Source organism: Mobula hypostoma, chromosome 12 (genome assembly GCF_963921235.1).
Source record: "Mobula hypostoma chromosome 12, sMobHyp1.1, whole genome shotgun sequence".
NCBI lineage: Eukaryota > Metazoa > Chordata > Chondrichthyes > Myliobatiformes > Myliobatidae > Mobula > Mobula hypostoma.
Genome location: NC_086108.1, coordinates 84,786,461 through 84,810,447, shown reverse-complemented (window position 1 = coordinate 84,810,447; position 23,987 = coordinate 84,786,461). Strand labels below are relative to the sequence as shown.

Sequence of the window (23,987 nt, the reverse complement as noted above, 5' to 3'; positions counted from 1 at the left end):
AGGGAAAGATCATTTCAAGAGATGTAAAACAGTTATATAATCGTTCAATGGTTTTTGCTTTGAAACAAACATTGTTTTCATCCAACAGATGTTTTCACATGGGAATCTCTAAATCAGAAATGTGATAACTGACTAACATTTCAGTTATTTAATAATTATGCTCCTGTATGTCTGGACTGTGATTATAACATAATATCAGCTAAGTGTTTTACAACAGCACAATGTATTTATTCATATGTTGTGTTGCCATTAAATTAAACTCACCAAATGTTCTGAGCTGCATGGAAATTGTTTCATTTGGCAGTGGGCGTAGCAATGTTATTGGGTGGATAAGGCAATGTGAGTATTGACATATTATTATTACACAACAGAAATATAATTAAAGGTCATTCAGGTTTTATGGAGAGTCCCCCTTGCAGAATCCAGAAATCTCTACCCAAAGAATTAAAATGTGGAATACAATTGGCTCTCACAGAATTTATGAATTTATGTTGTAATTTACAGGAGCATTATTTTAGTCACAAGCATTTGCAAGATGTAAATCTAAATTTGTTTATTATGAGTGATTCAGACATTAAGTTATTTTAACATGTTGCCTCACCTGCCTGCTTTTAATATTTTCCCTTTTTTTGTTCAAATTTCCCATTATCTGCTGTGTGTTGTATTTGTATTAAGGAATATATTCCTCGGTTATGTTCAATATCAGGTTTTTTAAGTCAGTATTTCTGAGATAACATTAAGATGAGATTTTTTATATGCTTTCTGAAGAAGCAGTTTTAATTCAAATGGAAGTGGTTTATAGTTTGCCTGTTAATCAGGATTTTTTTTGTTCAGGTCTGAACTTTATCTTTAACTTTATCTTGAATCTGGCTGGTTGGTAATCTTTTGAGTGAAAACTCTTCTCCAGTGTTTTGAAGGTAGCTTGACATTTCAAGAGAAAAAGGTGTATGCCTTCAGAAATGAGAAAATGAAAGACTCAAAATTAATAGAGCTGGATAGAATATTTTTCCCATCTCGTTATTTTGGTATTCTCCTTTTGAATTGTCCCTTTTGTACATTAAACAATAATAGGCTAGAGAAAGGTCCCTGGTTTCTACCAGTGCTTGAATATGACCTATTACCGTGTAATAACCCAGCTGGTGGTGTAGTGGCATCAGTGCCGGACTTCGAGACGAAAGGTCCGGAGTTCGAATCCAGCCAGCTCCCCTGCACGCTTCTCACCTGGCAGAAGGCAATGGCAAACCACTTCTGTAACTTGCCTCATACGCGGTTCCCCACTACGTCAGAGAGGCGTGGAGGGAAACCATCTGCTAACTAGAGAAACTCCAGCTGCAATGTACCTTTCCTTTTCCTACCGTGTAATGAACCCTGAGCTTTGAAGCAAATTCACTTTTTTTGCTGTTCTTGTTGGAAGCACAAGTTCAGGTTATTTTTTAAAAATTAAGTTTTCTTCTAAGCACAAGAGATCCTCCAGATGCTTGAAATCTCAAGCAAGATACACAAGTCAGGCAGCATCAATAGAGGGGAATAAACAGTCAGTGTTACAGGCCAAGAAGGTTCACGAATGGGGATGAGCAAATAAATATCAATAGATAACTTTCATTATACTTCTCACAGACCTGCATGGTCTAGAGTCAGCAATATTTTACTGGAAGTATTGGTAAATAAATTATGCTCCTCCAGTGTCCCCCGTCATTGTGTCCAGTGATGCTATTTGCCATGAGATGAATTTCATTTCACATCCTATTGGTAGGAAGTGGTGAAATAATCAATGGGTGGCCGGAGCCTGCACAGGAATGCAAGGATACAAAAATGTCAGCCACGTTGAGTTCCATTGCCAAGGTTTGGGTAATTTACATGCTTTAGCTTGTTTGATCCATCTGAAGCTTTTAAGATGAAGTTTACATGGAAATTGCATCCATGTAATGATTGTTAGTGGCATTGCAGCATAATTGCTATTATCAGTGGTCTTTGTGCTTCTGTAATTTTATTATCAGTTGGAAGTCAGTGCCCCATCCCTCATGAATAATGACCGACAGTGTTCAGTTTACTTGTGGTTAAGGTTTATTTGTGTCTGAAATTATAAAAAAAAAAGCCCTACTGTTTTCATAGGAGTGGTCAAATGAAATGGAAGGAAACTTACAAATGCAGAAAGTCTCAACTATAACACAAGAGACTGCAGATGCTGGAAATCAGGATCTACGCACAAATGCTCCTCCAACTCCCCCCCTCCCCACCTACTTTTTTTAAATTTTGGCTTCTGCTCCCTTCCTTTCTAGTCCTGATAAAAGGTCTCATCGCAAATATTGACCGTTCATTTTCCTCAATATATGCTGCCTGATGTGAGTTCTTCCAGCATTTTATGAGTGTTGATCTAAACTAAAAGTTTGAAAGGCTGGAAGTATATGTCAGTCAGCTTTATTTAAAAAAAAGGTTCTGTTTATGCTGCCTTGAAATGTATCCCATTTATTAATAATTACTTGTACAACTGCTTGGCCAGTCTTCAGTAACCTTTTGGTTTTATGCTGTTGGAAAATAAATTATACTAGGCTAGGTTTTAGTTCTATTTCTCATGAAATAACCATTATCTGAAGTCATTTAAATTAAGATCTGCATGTGTCCTACAAAAGGTTTTGGCATAAGCATTTGTCTATCTTTCTTTATTATGAAGCCTCTTTTTTTCTGGCTGGTAAAGGTTTTTCTGGGGCTTGCCAGGTTTTTTTTTGAAGCTGCTTCTACTCATCAGTTTGGCATGCTGTTGATCTAGCATCAATATCATTCATAAAAGTAAATCTTACTAAATTCTAAGGAAACTTCAAAGGTACAAAGCTAGTGGAGCGTAATAGGTTACGCCTTCAATATATCCACAAATCAAACTTGTATTGCAAGTAGATAAAATATATTGATATCTTGTAATGAATCCAATCATTGTTTCTTCTCTATTGCACTTAGGTGTTTGATGATGAATAGTTGCAGCCTATCCACACAGTTGCCCACTGAATGCGTATTACCATTTTCAAGCACTATTGTGCTAATGAATAACTCATCACATGCTCCTATCTCACATGCTTCACAACAACATTATTTTTTGCATTATGTATTCTTTCATCAAAGCTTTCTCATAGCTGCCATATAATTAGAAAGGCAAGAAGTGCTCTGTCAAATCCAGTTTCCATGCTGTTCTGCAATCTCAGACATTTACTAAATAATGTTGACCATTCATATCACACAGCGAACTGAGTAAGTGAGTTAACTGCTGATTTGAAAAAGTTTTCTTATTCACAGGTCAAGGGTCAGAATTTTTGAGAAGCCCAAGTCTCTTTAGAGAATTCTTCATGCTTAAAAAATAAAGTAGTAGAAGCAGCTTTAACCAAATATTCCTATTAGAGCAGAATCAAGCTATCCCAGAACCTGGAAATGAATTTCATAGCAAAATAAATTATAGCTATTGCTGTTTCTTTTGTGACATGGGAATTTAAACTTAAAACTGCTTCAACTTTTCATGCACATATTTTAAATAAAAAATAAACCAGTATTTCTTCTAGGACAAAGTGATTCTGTAGTTACATATAACCATATAACAATTACAGCACGGAAACAGGCCATCTCGGCTCTTCTAGTCCGTGCCAAACTCTTACTCTCACCTAGTCCCACCGACCTGCACTCAGCCCATAACCCTCCATTCCTTTCCTGTCCATATATCTATCCGATTTAACTTTAAACGACAACATTGAATCTGCCTCAACCACTTCTGCTGGAAGCTCGTTCCACACAGCTACCGCTGTCTGAGTAAAGAAGTTCCCCATCATGTTACCCCTAAACTTCTGCCCTTTAACTCTGAACTCATGTCCTCTTGTTTGAATCTCCCCCACTCTTAATGGAAAAAGCCTATCCACGTCAACTCTATCTATCCCCCTCATAATTTTAAACACCTCTATCCAGTCCCCCCTGATCCTTCTACGCTCCAAAGAATAAAGACCTAACTTGTTCAACCTTTCTCTGTAACTTAGGAGATGAAACCCAGGCAACATTTTAGTAAATCTCCTCTGTACTCTCTCAATTTTATTGACATCTTTCCTATAATTCGGTGACCAGAAATGTACACAGTACTCCAAATTTGGCCTCACCAATGCCTTATACAATTTCAACATTACATCCCAACTCCTATACTCAATGCTCTGATTTATAAAGGCCAGCATACCAGAAGCTTTCTTCACCACACTATACACATGAGATTCCACCTTCAGGGAACTATGCACCATTATTCCTAGATCCCTCTGTTCTACAGCATTCTTCAATGCCCTACCATTTACCATGTATGCCCTATTTTGATTAGTCCTACCAAAATGTAGCACCTCACATTTATCAGCCTTATACTCCATTTGCCATCTCTCAGGCCACTCTTCTAACTGGCCTAAATCTCTCTGCAAGCTTTGAAAACCTACTTCATTATCCACAATACCACCTATCTTAGTATCATCTGCATATTTACTAATCCAATTTACCACCCCATCATCCAGATCATTAATATATACGACAAACAACATTGGACCCAGTACACACCGTCCTCCAATCTGACACACAGTTATCCACCACTACTCTCTAGCATCTCCCATCCAGCCACTGCTGAATCCGTTTTACTACTTCACTACTAATACCTAACAATTGAACCTTCCTAACTAACCTTCCGTGTGGAACCTTGTCAAAGGCCTTACTGAAGTCCACATAGACATAATCCACTGCTTTACCCACGTCAACTTTGCTAGTAACCTCATCAAAAAATTCAATATGATTTGTCAAACGTGACCTTCCATGCACAAATCCATGTTGACTGTTCCTAATCAGACCCTGTCTATCCAGATAATTATATATACCATCTCTAAGAATACTTTCCATCAATTTACCCACCACTGACGTCAAACTCACAGGCCGATAATTGCTCAGTTTACTCTTAGAACCCTTTTTAAACAATGGAATGGAAACAATGTAGTTAATCTTACCTGGTTTTCATACTGTCAATTAAGTAACTAACAGAAATTCTATTGTTCAGTGCAATATTTTTTCCTGCTTTGTGATAGAATTTCATCTGAAAACCATTTGCTGCAGATCACCTTAGAGAAAATGCATTACGTGAAGCATTTGCAAATGGAGGCCTTTGAGCATAGTTGATTGACGTCAATCAATGTACAATGCACAGTCAATATCATTGAAGCAAAATTGTAGAGTGTGTAAATGGTGCAAATCTTGACTGCAGGCACAGGGCTTCAGTATTACTGTGATGTACATTAAAATGCTGCTTGTTATGACCTAATTTGAATTTGGCACAAATCCTTTGCAGAACAACACCTCAATGCGCAACTTCATGGCTAAAAGGACTTATATCCTATCGAATTTATTTGAAGGATATTGGAAACACAATTTAGCAGTTGTGCATTTGTTATCTATTGCAGCATTCACATTTGAAAAGTCCACTTTAATTGATGCATAATTTTAATTGTGTTGGAAGTACAGAGAAGCAAAGGTTCATGGGTAATGTGGCTTGAGGCTCCACTCTTTTGATTCAATCGTGTGTTTTCTACCATCTGAATTCTTTAGAAATATTGTCTCGTATTCAGTTATTCCATTGTAAACTTTTCTTAAATGGTCATCCTCTCCTCTATTCTGTTTTAGTCAATAGATCCTGGCCAGCAGTTCACATGGGAGAATTCCAACATGGAAGTAAATAAACCAAAAAATCGCTATGCCAACGTTATTGCCTATGATCATTCAAGAGTTATTCTCACCTCTGTTGACGGCAAGTATATCTGCAGATCATTAAATCATTGTAACTATTCATTTGAATTTGATTGCAATATTGATTAGGATTGGCTATGACAGGAAATCATATTTTACTGTATCCTTATTTGAATGGGTAGGCTAAGTAGATCTTCACTCAGAGGTCTGAATCCCCAGTCCTTCCTTTGGTATAGCATTACAGCTTGATTCTGATTCAATCATGTACAATTTTACTCATTCTGGGTACCTCCAGAAGTAAATCACCAGTAAATGAAAATATCACTGATCAAAATAAAAGCATCAATATCATTTCAGAATCTTTAACAATGTACACAACAGACAACATTAAAGCAGAGTGATTGGATTTTAGATTAAGACCTAAACCTCTGATGGACAGACACACACAGATTTTCTTAAGATAATTGTACATGAACAAATCTGCAATAAAGTCAAGCTCAATTAAATACAGTATCCATTCAGTCTTATTAGCACAGTTAAAAACTGATATACAATATAACCAACAAAGGAATTATTATTTCATTTATTGTTCTGTCTGAAACCACACCCTGTGTAACTGTTGATGGATATGTTAAATGGAAAGTCATCATTTCTAGCCTCACTTTTTTAATCTCAACAGTAGGTTAGCTTCATTATTTTAGTTACTATCTGCATAACTCACTAATAAGATGTGTTTGATGCTTGCAGGTTTACTATGACCCGCAATACCATTTAGTAAACTTGGGCTGCTGAGGGTGAACTGCATCCATTCAGATTGATGTCCACTGCTTTGTATTATGAAAGAGTTGGGTTCTACAAAATTGTGCTTCCATTTTTCAGCCTACTATGAGAGAAAGCTTCTGTAGAGCTCACTTCACAATTGTATTTTAGTTTATAATTTATTAACCTATTTAGAACAGATCATTCTCTGTCGTCTGAATTTGCTAAAGTATGCTTTTGATTTGCAAGCCTGCATTTATTCTTTTACAGTGTTTGCATCCATTCTTTGCTGATAAGCTCATTTATATTTATATATGGTACAGGTCTGGGATGTAGATCATGTTAAAATTGATCGTTCTGTGATCAGAGTCATCGAGCTTCTATTTCTGACATTTCATTTAGAAAGTTGATAAAACTATGTAAAAATTCATAGTAAATTTATTATCAATGTATATACTGTATATTTCACCATATAGTTTGACATTCAGTTTCTTACTGGAATACACAATAAAACAAAGAAATACAATGGAATCAATGAAAAGCTACACACAAAGACCATCAAACAGACAATATTATGATGTGATGTCGATCAAGAATTCTTTTGTGTATTCATGAGGCATTCATATATCAGTTTAGCAACACTGACTCTAAAAATTTGCTTTTTCCATTTTTCCCGCTCACAAGATACATTCAGTTCTTCAAAAAGCAAACTGAAATGTCAGAATTGGCCAGGTGATCTGTTGCATATTCCTGTTGTTGATTTTGATTTATTATTTTCACAGCTTTAGCTTTACTGTTTCCCATGCAATAGCCATAATTGCTCCACCTGTCCCTGTCATGTTGGGATAAAACAGTTCTCTTTCCAAACTTGGATGTAGTCTCTAAACTTAAAATTTTTGTTTTTCCCATTGATGCTGTCTGACCTGCTGAATATTTCCTGCACTTCTGTTTTAAATTACTCTGATGTCTGATTCCATATTTGAATTTATAGCTATATGCACAACTGGGGATACTAGTTTCTTTGTTCAACTGCATCCTTGTCCATGGGGTTTCTGGGAGAGTTCAAATCCATGAATTGGTAGCTGATGCTGAAATGCTGATGTCCTGGCCAGTGGCATTGTCACAGCTAACATTTTTCCACTCAAACAACAGGAATTCTGCAGATGCTGGAAATTCAAGCAACACACATCAAAGTTGCTGGTGAACGCAGCAGGCCAGGCAACATCTCTAGGAAGAGGTACAGTCGATGTTTCAGGCCGAGACCCTTCGTCAGGACTAACTGAAGGAAGAGCTAGTAAGAGATTAGAAAGTGGGAGGGGGAGGGGGAGATACAAAATGATAGGAGAAGACAGGAGGGGGAGGGATAGAGCCAAGAGCTGGACAGGTGATTGGCAAAGGGGATATGAGAGGATCATGGGACAGGAGGTCTGGGGAGAAAGACAGTGGGGGGGAACCCAGAGGATGGGCAAGGGGTATAGTCAGAGGGACAGAGGGAGAAAAAGGAGAGTGAGAGAAAGAATGTGTGTATAAAAATAAATAACAGATGGGGTACGAAGGGGAGGTGGGGCATTAGCGGAAGTTAGAGAATTCGATGTTCATGCCATCAGGTTGGAGGCTACCCAGACGGAATATAAGGTGTTCCTCCAACCTGAGTGTGGCTTCATCTTGACAGTAGAGGAGGCCGTGGATAGACATGTCAGAATGGGAATGGGATGTGGAATTAAAATGTGTGGCCACTGGGAGATCCTGCTTCCTCTGGTGGACAGAGCGTAGGTGTTCAGCAAAGCGATCTCCCAGTCTGCGTCAGGTCTCGCCAATATATAGAAGGCCACATCGGGAGCACCGGACGCAGTATATCACCCCAGCCGACTCACAGGTGAAGTGTCGCCTCACCTGGAAGGACTTTCATGCATATCTGCTCTCACTCCATCCTCCTGCCACCCCAGTAAGAATGGGGTTCACCTACCACCCCACCAGCCTCCAGGTCCAACATATTATTCTCCGTAACTTCCACCAACTCCAACGGGATCCCACCACTAAGCACATCTGTCCCTACCCCCATTCTCTGCTTTCTGCAGGATTCGCTCCCTAGGCGACTCTCTTGTCCATTCGTCCCCCCCATCCCTCCCCACTGATCTCCCTCCTGGCACTTATCCTTCTAAGTAGAACAAGTGCTACACATGCCCTTACACTTCCTCCCTTACCACCATTCAGGGCCCCAGACAGTCCTTCCAGGTGAGGCGACACGTCACCTGTGAGTCAGCTGGGGTGATATACTGCGTCCGGTGCTCCCGATGTGGCCTTCTATATATTGGCAAGACCCGATGCATACTGGGAGATCGTTTTGCTGAACACCTACACTCTGTCTGCCAGAGAAAGCAGGATCTGCCAGTGGCCACACATTTTAATTCCACATCCCATTCCCATTCTGACATGTCTATCCACGGCGTCCTCTACTGTAAAGATGAAGCCACACTCAGGTTGGAGGAACAACACCTTATATTCCATCTGGGTAGCCTCCAACCTGATGGCATGAACATTGACTTCTCTAACTTCCGCTAATGCCCCACCTCCCCCTCGTACCCCATCCATTATTTATTTTTATACACACATTCTTTCTCTCACTTTCCTTTTTCTCCCTCTGTCCCTCTGACTATACCCCTTGCCCATCCTCTGGGTTCCCCCCTCCTTGTCTTTCTCCCCGGGCCTCCTATCCCATGATCCTCTCATATCCCCTTTGCCAATCACCTGTCCAGCTCTTGGCTCCATCCCTCCCCCTCCTGTCTTCTCCTATCATTTTGGAACTCCCGCTCCCCCTCCCACTTTCAAATCTCTTACTAACTCTTCCTTCAGTTAGTCCTGACGAAGGGTCTCGGCCTGAAACGTCGACTGTACCTCTTCCTAGAGATGCTGCCTGGCCATTTTTCTACTCATCTACTTTACATGTCCAGTTATAAAATAGTTCAAGCACTGTGTCAAAGGAGTAGGAGCTCTCACAGATTAGTCTCATGATATTGATTAACAGTTTTAATTGTTGATGAGCTCAGAGCAGGATGTCATCAGTTGTCAAAGCCATTTGGGGCTGGACTGTGCCATATTTCCCCCCCCAAAACTGTACTGATCATATATTCAATCAAGAAAATTTACTCTCATTCTCATCTCAATGTAATGCATTGTCCTACAATGCATCAGCACCACTCCTGACTGCTCCTTCATTTGACATGCTGTTATACAGAGCTCAGCCCCTCAGTGTCAATTGGCAGGGGGACCCAGCACTGTAGTCCCTCCTCAGGGAACCTAAGCAGTGGCACTGAATTTCAGTGCACCTTATTGCTGCTCCTTGGAATGTCCCCATCAGCAGCATTTTCTTGCAGATATCCCCTTGTCCTAAGTGACCAATGAGCATCTAGCTTTCACCAACACGTACTAATGTTTGTCTCATCATATGTCCCTGGGAACAGCCCAAAGAGCACAGAGTGAACCTCAGCATGGACTGCTGCGCATGTCACTCGCTCTCCAGTCCTTGGTAAAGGCGCTAACTGTCTCAGCTGCTTAGAATGAAACTCATTTCTTTGTAGTTCTTGCCAAACACACATTCTGCCCCACATACAGAAAAGTGATTGCCTATCACTTTAAAATTAGACTCTCATCATAATGGCAAGAAATAGAATTAACTGCAGGTGGGCAAATTTGGACAACTCGCCAATCATCAGAAGCTCCAGCCCAATAATTTTTAAGTTTTCTCCTAATACTGATAACTAGCAAACAAATTTGGTGGTTAGAAAGTCAACAGACAACACAAAGTGAAGAAGGTTTTTTAAAAAAAAAGGAATCGGCAACATATAGACCAGTTGGAAATGTTCGCAGAGGAGTGGCAGATGGAGTCTAAGCCAGACAAGTGAGAAATGTTGTAAAGTAGCACAATAAATATGGTGGTAAAGAAACATATGGCATGCTTGCCTTCATCATATGGGGTACAGAGTGTAAAAGGCAGCAACTCATGTTGCAGCTGCATAAATATTTAGTTATGCCAAATTTGGAGTGTTGTCTGCAGTTCTAGGCACCACATCACAGGAAAGGTGTAGAGGCTTTGAAAAGTGGATATATCCACCCTGTAGATATAGGTTTTTTTTTAGACAGGGTTGATGACAGAATTTAATGATGCCGTTGCTCAATAGCCCACCAACAGCACCAGGTAAAGTCCTCATGAAGGGTCTCGGCCTGAAATGGTCAATTGTTTATTCCCCTCCATAGATGCTGCCTGACTTGCTGAGTTCCTCTAGCATTTTGTGTGCATCCCACTGTCACTGTTTTCAAAGTAGGGGGAAGAAACATGGGAACAAACAAAATGCACTACTGCATCAGAAATGTGTCAGTTGCTGTGAATTACAGTAGTCATGCTGTTGATGAAGAAAATGTCCATTTGGTTTCCACTGCAGTAAAAGGTTTTGTTTTATCTCCTCAAACTGTTTTAGTAAGCCTTGTCTTTGCTTACAGGTGTGCCAGGGAGTGATTATATCAATGCCAATTACATTGATGGATACAGAAAACAGAATGCATATATTGCCACTCAGGGCCCACTTCCAGAAACACTAAGTGACTTTTGGCGAATGGTGTGGGAGCAAAGAACCGTCACAATAGTAATGATGACAAGACTGGAAGAAAAATCAAGGGTAAGCAATTGTTTACTCAGTGGGTTTATGCTTTTTACAGAAATTCATTGCCATAACAGTAATAGATACAGTGCAACATGGCTTATCCCATAACACTCTAACATTCAAAACTATTGTATTCACTTATATGAACTAGTTGGGTTATCTCACAATGGTTGTCTTTTGGGTTGTAATTGACCGAAGATTTAAGTCTCTGGTACCTTTGCAACTTAATAGTACTGCTGGCATTTTACTCACAAATTTGCATTTTAGAAATAAAAAGGTAATCCCAGAGTGTGTTATCCGGTAGTGACTTGGTGTGGGCTGCTTAGCGCGATTTCTTATTTAGTGTCCATCTACCTTGTAGAAACATGCTACCATATATTATAATTTTCTCCACAATTTCCTAAAATTGAAAACTAGTAATACTTAAATTTTACTGACACAACAATCACCCAATCAAATTTGAACTAAAAAAAGACAGCTCTAGCATTTGCGTCTCATTTCTTATAATTTATGTAACAAAATGAACAGATTTGTTGAATATCTCATTCCAAAGTCTGATTCTGTTCGGTGCACCTAAACTTAAGTACATCCCATTAAACCCAAAGAGAGTTTTAAGGCCATTAAATATTGGGTTCTGCTGAATTCTCAAACTGTTCATCCAGCACAATATTTTTCTTTTAATATCATAATGTACATTAACTCTTTAATGGCTTGTTCTCATTATAAGGGATAAAACCAGAATGTAAAAGAAGTAACAGCTGTTTTCACAAAATCCGCTCACACATATTACTGAATTTTTACAGATCAAATCGTGTTTCGAGGTAACCTCATCAATAGTGCTGCAATGGTTTAAAGCTAGCTCATACAGCAACATATGCTAGAACCTATTACAACGTGTCCCTGTGGCCACTTTTATTAACTACGACAGAGTCAAGCAAAGATGTTTCACTGGTGTCACTTAGTGATGAAATGATTCCAAAAATAAATGTCTTAATTTAAAGATGATCTTCACAGATAAGGAAACAGAGATCTTCACAGATAAGGAAACAGATGTGTTCTGTTTGCCAAAGTAATGATCAGAAAACAAAGAGCAGATGTTCTGTAGCAAATGATGTATTGATACGAGTTACCGTAGTATATGTTACAAGGTTTTTAATCACAATCCCAATAACTTCATCTCAGGACATCTAGAATCTACTTTACTGCACTTATTGATTTATCTAACAAAATTAAATTGCTAGATTGAAAGCATAACCAAAATCAAATTTTTATTCAGTAGCTAGTTATCCAGTATTGTGTGCTTTTTGGTTTCATTCTGGTAAGTGTGATTGATTCAAGTCATAGGCATCTCGAACTTTGTCTTACCTCATTTTATGAAATCCCAGCATAATTAAAATAGTGCCATTGAATATCTTCTGCTGAAAAGACCAAACTATATAATGTTACCTATTCTATTTGAAGCTTTAAAGAAGGAATCATGGGGGTAAAATGAGCATTCTGTCTCTTGTGGCAGAGGTTTCACTGCCTCGTCTTTTGACTGTAACACAATCTGTGTGGTTCTTAATATATTCCTTTCGAGTTAATTCAGTTGATTGAAAATCCCTAGAGAAGAATGTAATTCAAATGTAATGCTTTAAATCAGTAGCATAGAAATTAAATCACAGAGCCATAATTTTTTGGGAAGTTTCAGTAATCCATGCTAAGCTGTGTAAACTATTTAAGTATCAGGAATTTTAGTGCTTGGACATAAATGACATGCAGTATAGTGGCTGTAATTCCCAACAGATTTGCTGGGGAAATACTCAAAGCTTATCCTAGAGTCGATCTGGCAATACAGTGATGAACTATTGGTTTGTATGGAAAGGCACGTGCTTTGTTAGCTTTCATGAGTTTATTCTCAGCCAACTTCATGGGCAAGGATTGCTCTTTCTAACCACTTGACCTGCAAGATCTTGCTACTCTGCAGGTCTTTGCTATTTCAGTGATGAGCATGGCTTGTGGCTGGCAATATGAAGTCCATAATTCTGTTCAGTGGTTTATCATACGTAGATAAGAATTGGTTTGGTATTGTCACGGTTGGGTCATATTTACAATTTTAAAAATTCACTGCATCTGTGCTCATTTTTCAGGAGGGAGTGTAATTTCATTGAGAAGGAATTTTATCCTGTACTATGTATCTCATTCCTTTTGTCATTTTTAACTGTTTCTCACTGGCTCTAATTAGATTTTGTTTTAATTCTTTTCTTTTACTTTTTAGTTTAAAACGATTAGTTATTCAATCTCTATCTCACCATCTTGAGACTTTTGGCTTAAATAAGCCCTTCAGGAAAAACCTGTTTGTATTGCATTACTGGTTAACTGAATTCCTTCTGCCATATGTTGGGCCCAAAAGAGATCTTCGGAGACATTAAGACCCAGGAAATTGAAACTGCTGACCTCTCGGTGAGGACTGGTGTGTGTTTTCTTGACTTCCCCTTCCTAAAGTCCACAAACAATTCTTTTGTCTTACTGACATTGAGTACAAGGTTGTTCTTGCGACACCACTCAGCCAGCAGCTCTGTCTCACTCCTGTACGCTGCCCTGTCACCACCTGAGATTCTGCTGTCAACAGTTACAAACGTTTGTATGTTATCAGCAAATTTATAGATGGCATTTGCACCTTGCCTAGGTGCAGTTGCATCCAACCTCAGAATCCTGGGGTTAGATGTAACTACATCTCTAAATTCGCTGATGACACAATTGTTTTCAGCCGCATCTCAGATGGTGACACGGCAGTGTACAGCAGTGGGACAGATCTTTCTGGCCTGCTTTGCAGTCTCTGACGTGAACTTGAAGGCTAATCTATAATGAGAGAATAGGAGGCTTAAAATTATCTCTGGCGTAACTTTTAAAGAACCATTCACTTCCTGGTCTCCACCTTCCCCCAAAAAAACTTGTTGAAAATGGTATAATTTACAGAAACACATTTTGACATAACTTGTTTGGATGTTGTTTACCAATACAAAAGCAAAGCACTAATTTTCCATCTGACTTTACTATTTACATATAATCATAACCAAAATATTTCCTCAACCTGCTTGCAAAAGGAAGATCACTTTTTAAGCTCATATGCTTGGTGCATATGGTACTTATGAAAAAATATATACACTAGGATCTTAACAATTTTAATGCTGATACTAAACACAATACAGTGGATTCTGGTTACATGGGACACATGGGGACCAGGTCATTTTGGTCCAATTAAGCAATTGTCCCAGTTAGTTGAAGTTTCATGGAAAGAATTAAAAAGGTATAAAAAAGGCAAACTACTGCTTACCTGAGTAAGAAATTATGTATCTAAATGAAATACAGAACGCATTAGAACACTATCAACACTACTCAAGTACTATAATACTGTGTATTTGTTCCTGATAGTTATCGACAGAGATATTCATCGAGTGTATACTGGCACATTCTTTGGATTGACTGTAAATGAACAAAATCAACACAGATACCTAGTGTAGATAATGGACTTCCTTCATATGGACTTTCTTTTATATATTGGTGAGACCCGACGCAGACTGGGAGACCGCTTTGCTGAACATCTACGCTCTGTCCGCCAGAGAAAGCAGGATCTCCCAGTGGCCACACATTTTAATTCCACATCCCATTCCCATTCTGACATGTCTATCCACGGCCTCCTCTACTGTAAAGATGAAGCCACACTCAGGTTGGAGGAACAACACCTTATATTCCGTCTGGGTAGCCTCCAACCTGATGGCATGAACATTGACTACTCTAACTGTCTATCACCTGTCCAGCTCTCGGCTCTATCCCTCCCCCCCTGTCTTCTCCTATCATTTTGCATCTCCCCCTCCCCCTCCAGCTTTCAAATCCCTTACTCACTCTTCCTTCAGTTAGTCCTGACGAAGGGTCTCGGCCTGAAACGTCGATTGCGCCTCTTCCTATAGATGCTGCTTGACCTGCTGCGTTCACCAGCAACTTTGATGTGTGTTGCTTCCTTCATACAATGCTTTTGACAATTGCATTCTCCAATCTTCATTTTCATTGGAACATTCAAGATGATTGCTAGTACCTTCAAATGTCCATGATTCCTGAATTGTCGAAGCAGTAAAATAGTTTCATTTGTACTCCCAACTGCTTTTGGCATCTCCAAGCTTGAATGCATGAAACTGCAGGGAGCAGAACAGTTCTGAATGATCTTACTGCTTATTTCTCGCCAACTATTAGTGACAAAAATCACTGCTTTTTGAACACAAACACACACAACTGAGACTATTTCAGAAGTTTGCTTTAAGCACAGTGTGGTGGTTAATGGCCACATGTGAAAGTGTCTGACGCTAGTGAGAAACTGTTTGCAACAGTCTCCTGTCACAATTAAGCAGCATAGTGTCCCAAATAAACAAAGGGAATCCTGGCTATTTTTTTCAGTTACTTTTTGTTCTTTAAAGTTGGTCCCAAATAAGTAGCTGCCTAAGTTAACCGATGGCCCAATGAACTGTAATTTTGAGGCCATTTAGGATCACCTTCTCAACATGTGGAGACCTAGGTTTGCAAGTACAGTTTTCCATTGTACTCCTTCAGTTCTGTTAAAGTGGAGTCCCACAAGGCAATACCTGCATACCGGTAATAATGGTAACACCCAGCACACAGAACCAGTGTGAAATGGAAGACAAATGGAATTGATGGCAAGAAGGAGCAGGTTTTATTTTAAAGCTCCTTTCCAGTATCAGTGCCCCCTCCTCCCCAAAGGAAAAGTTGTTTCTCAATTGAGATATCGTGCATGCAATGAAGTTCAAAGTACTGGTCGCCTCTGAAGTACGGGTAATAGAAAACTGTAAATTAAGTAATTTCTGGTCCTGTCGCAGTTCTAAATTACTTCTCCATGTATGATTAACAGTTTGAATTTTTCTTATCGAACCAGAAGTATGATTATCTAAAATCTAATCAATTTCGAATGATGGATGTTGTGGGAGCTGGTGGGAGTGGAAGGAGTAAATAAACTTGTCCAGTTAGAAACTGCATCACTCTATATAGACACGCAGGTAGAAATGGATTATTTTGAATGCAACAATATGACACTCACTGTGTTGGATATTAAGATAAAACATTTAACTGGAATTCATTGAAATACAGCTTGTACATGGTATCTGAACGTAAGCAATAAAATGCAGGTGTTTCTATAGAAAATTTAAAAATTCACGTAATTAAAAATACCAGTATCTTCTTCCAGCCCCTTGTTCCAAATATGTGAAATGGATTTCCGTGAAAGAAAATTAATCCTAATTCAAATGAAGATTTGGATGATTTTTCAATAAAAAAAATAGATGCAAGGGGCTAAATATAACTCAGAGAGAGACTAAAGATGAAGAATGTGAAAGGAGTTTTTATAAAAGAAATATGCATTACTAACTTAATAAACGCTACCTAAAAATGATTGGTATATAAAGTGGTTTATATTTTAAAATTAATAATTAAGTGCTGAATGAACCAAAATCCCAAATAGCTAAGGAAAGCCTAGGACAGTCACAAGCATTAAAAATGTTTTCAAGCAAATTATGCTGTCAAACACAAAAAAGTCCCAATCACAGCTTTCTGCAATTAAAGCAAAATCATTACTAGTATCATTTTGTTTACTAGCAATCTGAAGCAAAACAACACTATTAATAAGCTGTACAATATGTGTCTTTGTGTATGAAGCTAAAAATATCAGTACTTGAATACACAGTAATGTAGCTTTTCATGTGCTTAGTCCTCCAAAATGATTCAGGTGGCCTATCTGGCTCTCCCTCGAATGAAGTTGTGCACTGTTCCTGTAAAGAGAATAACTAAAGCTTCTTTACCACTGTAAATTAACTGCATCATTCCTAGAACCATTCTACTAAATCATTTCTGCACCTGCTGTTGGAAATTCAAATACTTACAAAAACAGCTGCCAGAGTTAAAGATATCTTTGATCTACACCTTCAGAATTATATTCTTTAAATATTTATTTTGGGGAAGTAGAGGTGCAGATCAACAACCCAAATTTTGACAAAGCATAACCAAAGTTATTTGAAGTTATATAGATGGAGGCATAAATACAAGAAGTAAATAACACTCCAGTTTCTATTTATATTGTTACAAAGAATTACACGATAATTTTTTTTCGAGAAAACAATGCTGAGATTAAAATTTAGATGCAAAATTTAGTTTTTTTCTTTCTGAATTATAACTGATATTTTTATTTTTGCATGATAATTTTTTTGAAATAATTCTACATCCCTTAGCAACCTCCAACTAGTTTGACTTTGATTTTCATTTAAAATATTCACTACTTTGCAAATTAAAAGGATTTTTTAATAATGAAAGTAATATCAATCAGAATCAGAAACAACAGGAATTCTGCAGATGCTGGAAATTCAAGCAACATACATCAAAGTTGCTGGTGAACGCAGCAGGCCAAGCAGCATCTGTAGGAAGAGGTGCAGTCGACGTTTCAGGCCGAGACCCTTTGTCAGGAGTCCTGACGAAGGGTCTCGGCCTGAAACGTCGACTGCACCTCTTCCTACAGATGCTGCTTGGCCTGCTGCGTTCACCAATCAATCAGAATCAGGTTTATTATCACCGGCATGTGACATGAAATTTGTTACCTTAGCAGCAGCCATTCAATGCAATACATAATCTAGCAGAGAAAAATAAAATAAAAATAATAATAATGATAAATAAACAAGTAAAACAGTTGCATATATTGAATAGATTGGGGGAAGACATGCAAAAACAGAAATACTGTATATTTTTTAAAAAGTGAGGTGGTGTCCAAAGATTCAATGTCCATTTAGGAATTGGATGGCAGAGGGGAAGAAGCTGTTCCTGAATCGCTGAGTGTGTGCCTTCAAGCTTCTATATCTCCTACCTGATGGTAACAGTGAGAAAAGGGTATGCCCAGGGTGCTGGAGGTCCTTGATAATGGATGCTGCCTTTCTGAGACACTGCTCCTTGAAGATATCCTGGGTACTTTGTAAACCAGTACCCAAGGTGGAGCTGACTAGGATTTACAACCTTCTGCAGCTTCTTTCAGTCTTGTGTAGTAGCCCCTCCATACCAGACAGTGATGTAGCCTGTCAGAATGCTCTCCACAGTACAACTATTGAAATTTTTGAGTATTTGTTGACATGCCAAATCTCTTCAAACTCCTAATAAAGTATAGCCGCTGCCTTGACTTCTTTATAGCTTCATCAATAAGTTGGGGCCAGGTTAGATCCTCAGAGGTCTTGACACCCAGGAACTTGAAGCTGCTCACTCCCTCCACTTCTGATCCCTCTATGAGGATTGGTATGTGTTCCTTCATCTTGCCCTTCCTGAAGTCCACAATCAGCTCTTTTGTCTTACTGACGTTGAGTGCCAGGCTGATGCTGCGGCACCACTCCACTAGTTGGCATATTTCACTCCTGTATGCCCTCTCGTCACCACCTGAGATTCTACCAACAATGGTTGTATCGTCAGCAAATTTATAGATGGTATTTGAGCTACGCCTAGCCACACAGAAATGTATATATAGAAAGTAAAGCAGTGGGCTAAGCACACACCCCTAAGGTGCACCTGTGTTGTTTGACAACACGGAGGATATGTTATCACCAATCGGAACAGAATGTGGTCTTCCAGTTAGGAAGTCGAGGATCCAATTGCAGAGGGAGGTACGGAGGCCCAGGTTCTGCACCTTCTCAATCAGGATTGTAGGAATGATGGTATTAAATGCTGACCTATAGTTGATGAACAGCATCCTGTCGTAGGTGTTTATGTTGTCTAGGTAGTCTAAAGCTGTGTGGAGAGCCATTGAGATTTCGTCTGGCATTGACCTATTGTGGTGATAGGCAAATTGCAATGGGGACAAATCCTTGCTGAGGCAGGAGTTCAGTCTAGTCATGACCAACCTTTCAAAGCATTTCACCACTGTTGATGTGAGTGCTACCGGGTGATAGTCATTAAGGCAGCTCACATTATTCTTCTTAGGCACTAGTATAATTGTTGCCTTTTTGAAGCAAGTGGGAACTTCTGTGCATAGCAGTAAGAGGTTGAAAATGTCCTTTAATACTCCCACCAGTTGGTTGGCACAGGTTTTCAGAGCCTTACCAGGTACTCATCAGGACCTTCCTCCTTGCGAGGGTTCACTCTCTGTGAAGACAGCCTATCATCGGCCTCTGAGATGGAGATCACAGAGTCACCAGGTGCAGCAGGGATCTTCACAGCTGTATTTGTGTTCTCCCTTTCAAAGCGTGCATAGAAGGCATTCAGTTTATCTGGTAGTGAAGCATCGCTGCCATTCATGCTATTGGGTTTCGCTTTGTAGGAAGTAATGTCTTGCAGACTCTGCCAGAGTTGCTGTGGATCCGATGTCGCCTCCAACTTTGTTCAAATTGTCTCTTCGCCCTTGAAATAGCCCTTTGCAAATCATACCTGGTTTTCTGGTACAGGCCTGGGTCACCAGACTTGAATGCCTTCAGCAGATGACGTACCTCCTGATTCATCCATGGCTTTTGGTTTGGGAATGTACAGTAAGTTTTTGTGGGCCCACACTCATCCACACAGGTTTTAGTGAAGTCAGTATCAACTGCAGCATACTCATCCAGGTTCGAAGATGAAACCTTGAATACAGACCAGTCCGCCAATTCAAAGCAGTCCTGTAGGCGCTCTAGCGCTTCCCTTGTCCATACCTTCTTGGTCCTCACTGCTGTTGCTGCAGTCTTCAGTCTCTGCCTATACTCAGAGAGTAGAAGTACAGCCAGGCGATCAGACTTCCTGAAGTGAGGGCGTGGAATAGCACGGTAGGCATTCTTGATGGTGGTGTAGCAATGGTCCAGTGTGTTGTTTCCTCTGGTATTGCAAGTGATCTGTTGATGGTTGTTGCTCAGTGATTTTTTTTCAGACTTGCCTGGTTAAAATCTCCCAAAACGATGGTGAAGATGTTAGGGTATGCTGTTTCGTGCATGTTGATCCTATTACTCAGATCACCTAAAGCCTGTTTGATATTGGCCTGAGGTGGAATGTAAACTGCTACTAAAATGACCCGAGATAACTCCCATGGTAGGTAAAAAGGATGGCACTTTACTGCTAGATATTCCCGGTCTGGTGAGCAGAATTGGGAAAGTACTGATATATTTGTGCACCAAGAAGAGTTGATCATGAAGCATACTTTTCTACCTCTGCTTTTGAGAGGCTCTATAGATCTATCCTGATGGTGCATAGTAAGCCCATCGATCTGGATTGCTGCATCTGGTATGGAAGGGGTTAACCAGGATTCCGTGAAACAAAGGACACAAGCAGTCCTAATGTCCCTCTGATTCAGCACCATGGCTCTGAGAGCATCGATTTTATATATCAGAAACTGCACGTTCACCAACAAGATAGTCGGTATAGGGAGTTTAAAACCCTGTTTCCTTAAGTGCACTTGTAATCCTGATCTACACCCGCGCTTCCTCCGAGGTGTCCTCCGAGGGCACTTCCGACCACAATCTGTGTTGTTTCTGTTGGTTTTAAGCAGCAATAGTTCATCTAAACGCATTAAAACATCTTTGATGACTGGACTGACCTTGGAAGCAGTTCTGCTTTTTAGCTGTATCAAGCTGAAATGGGAATATTTAATCGTATCCATTGAGAGTACTGCTGCTACTCGAGTCACGCCTTGGCACCCTGGAAATACTGAAGACAATACAAATTTATCAGTGAATGCTTTGTGAGAATTAATGTGACATGTAGCTTTGTTTCTAGGAGACAACCATGACAACATCTAAATTTATTTTCAACATTGCCAAACACATTTTTGCTCCAAGATTATTACCTATGATCAGATTGTACAGGTTTGCCCCGCCATCCGAAGGTAGGGCGTTCCTATGAAACGGTTCGTAAGCCGGAATGTCATAAAGCGAAGAAGCAATTACCATTTAATTATTTGGGAAAATTTTGTGAGCGTTCGCAGACCCAAAAATAACCTACCAAATCATGCCAAATAACACATAAAACCTAAAATAACAGTAACATATATTAAAAGCAGGAATGATATGATAAGTTATAGTTATACTTTATTGATCCCGGGGGAAATTAGGTAATTACAGCTTATAAATACACAGCTTATATAAAGTAGAAATACTTTTCCACAATCATTGCCTGAACTGTTCTCCGTAGCGAAAATCTCACGCAAGTGCCGTCGGCAAAAACACGGCGCAAGCGCTCTCCAATAACCTTTAAGCTATGAAGCAGCCAAATCATACCAAATAACACATAAAAATACACAGCCGATATAAAGTAGAAATAATGTATGTACGGTGTAGAGTCACTTACCGGAATTGGGAAGAAGGCGCGGAGCACACTGATGATGGTGTGTTAGACTGAGTCGTCGGACTTTGGGTGGTGCAGTGGGCCCCACCCTCCGGGCAGCAAACCAATACCGATCCACGAAGCATGCAGCGGTAGCCGGGAGGCACACAGCACATCTTTAAGAAAAAAGCCGAAATAAACATGCTAATTAATTACGTGTCGGGCGGCACCTAATTAATTAGCATGTTTATTTCGGATTTTTTCTTAAAGATGTGCTGTGTGTCTCCCAGCTACTGCTGCATTCTCCGCGAATCGGTATCTGTCCGCGGCCTGGGCGTTGGGGTGGTGGGACACTGGGGTGTCATCTCGTCGTCTGTTTCCATTAGAGCAGGCAGCTCATCTTCTCCTATGACTGCCTGCCTCGATGTCGAAGGTTGAGATTTGTTGTCTGCTGTGGCTGATGTGGAAGGCTTGCTTGACTGCTGAGCCTCACACATTTTTCTATCATACAGTTCTTTGTAAGCACTCAAACCATCCTGCAAATTTCCCCAAAACGACGTACCCTTTCAAAATTAAAGTCGTACTTTATCATTACTCATTCGGTTTCGATTGTTATCCTTTCCTCTTCCAATTGCATCAGCTCTTCATCTATCAGATCTTGGTCATGGGATGCCAAAACCTCTTCAACATCACCTTCATCAGCTTCCACAAGCCAAACTCACTTTGTCCTTACTTCGTTCACCACAATCGAAATGCTTAATTATATCTAGTTTTACGCTAAGTGTAATACCCTTACAAGCTCTTTCAGGCTTTTCCTATACCATAGAACTCATCTTGCAAACGGCTGCTCACAGGCACATGTTTAAGCAATGCCGGCGAGATTGCAGTTACAAATCCGGAGGAGAGTGGCTTCTCGGGGCACGCGCTGCCTTTTATTGCATGCATGATTTTTTTCGTAACAGTGAGGTTTCATAAAGCTAACGTTCGAAAAGTGGGGGACACCTGTATATTGTTAATATTCAGCATTGAAATAGAATGTTTGAACATGAATGCCTAAAAAAAAACTTGGCTAACTGCCTTAGTTTTGGAAACTTTTCCAAATCAAGATGTAGAAATTGATCAGGTTTCCTTCACAGTGTTTGCTGCAAAATGAACCAGAGCCCTAAAACTTGATGTTCAATTCCACTGTTCCTTTGTCAGATAAAAAAAAGGATTCCCAAATAACTTCATTTTCTTCTATATCTCAAGATTAGCTGTTCATGCAAATAATGAAGTTTCAAAGTAATCCCCAAGTTATAACTATATTTGGATCATCATAATGAGCAAGAACATTGCATTACTAGTTTAATAGTGTAGCTGCAATTGAGTTTAAAATGTCATAATTTGATTCATATGGTCAGGCAAACTATTTCTTTACCCGAAACTGCACAGTTTATTAGTGCAAGAGCAAAGCACTGCAATTGCTGGAAGTTTGAATGAAAGCTGAAAATACTGGAAGTGCTCAGCTCTGCTAGGCAGCATGTGTGACAAAATAAGAGTTTTACTATAGATCGAATGTGAGAAAGGGGAAAGGGTGAAGAAAAACTAATGTCTCTGAATGCAAGCTATGAAGGAGACATTAAATGTCAAAATTTTTGGCAGTACAAAGTGAAATAGAATGGCAAAGAGATTAGCAAAGAAATAAAAGATTGATCTGGAAGAGGTGGAAGTGGAAGAAATTAATAAGAAAATTATTTGAAATTGCAAAGAGAAAACTTCTGAATGTCAGAAATTGAAATCTTCAGCTGAATATTGGTAAATGACAGCTTAGTCTAGGCCAATCATTTCTATAGGTGAGCAACTGAAGACCAATTTCCATCCATCCAAGTTGCAGCACCAGTAGAGGACATGTATGTTTTTGAGTCCTGACGAAGGGTCTCGGCCCGAAACGTCGACTGTACGTCCTCCTAGAGATGCTGCCTGGCCTGCTGCGTTCACCAGCAACTTTTATGTGTGTTGCTTGAAATTCCAGCATCTGCAGATTTCCTCATGTATGTTTTTGTCAAGCCTTTTGCTAGAATCCAACACAAGTTCTTTAGACGACATCTGCTTAACTACAGTCGACCCTCCTTATCCGCGAGGGATTGGTTCCGGGACCCCTCGTGGATACCAAAAAACTCAGATGCTCAAGTCCCTTATTCATCTTGTCTAAATGCAGTGGACCTTAGGATCCAGCGGGGCCCTGGACCTTAGTTAACCTGTCTCAGTGCGGTGGACATTAGGACCCGGCGGCGGAGCTCTGAATCTGCAGTGTTTCTGTTCACGAAAATAATCACGATCACGATTTAAAATAAAGTGGAAATAATAAAGCGATCGGAAAGAGGTGAAACGCCATCGGTCATTGGAAAAGCGTCAGGCTACAGTCGGTCAACGATCAGAACAATTTTAAAGGGTAAGTGAGAAAAGCCCTGCCCCGATGAAAGCTACAGTTATTACTAAGCAACGCAGTGGTTTAATTATTGGGTTTTGGGTTTTTGATCCTTCACATCAACCTGGCACGGATGG

General features: G+C 39.7%; 1 protein-coding gene across 3 annotated transcripts in view; it reads left to right on the top strand.

Moving 5' to 3' along the window:
• ptprfa (protein tyrosine phosphatase receptor type Fa) overlaps positions 1-23,987 on the top strand; it is a 364,603-nt gene that overhangs the window by 285,454 nt on the left and 55,162 nt on the right. For all 3 annotated transcript variants that reach the window (XM_063064557.1, XM_063064555.1, XM_063064556.1), the window contains 2 exons: positions 5,671-5,794; positions 10,990-11,165. In XM_063064557.1, the coding sequence (XP_062920627.1) occupies positions 5,671-5,794; positions 10,990-11,165 (300 nt within the window). The remainder of the gene's footprint in view (positions 1-5,670; positions 5,795-10,989; positions 11,166-23,987) is intronic.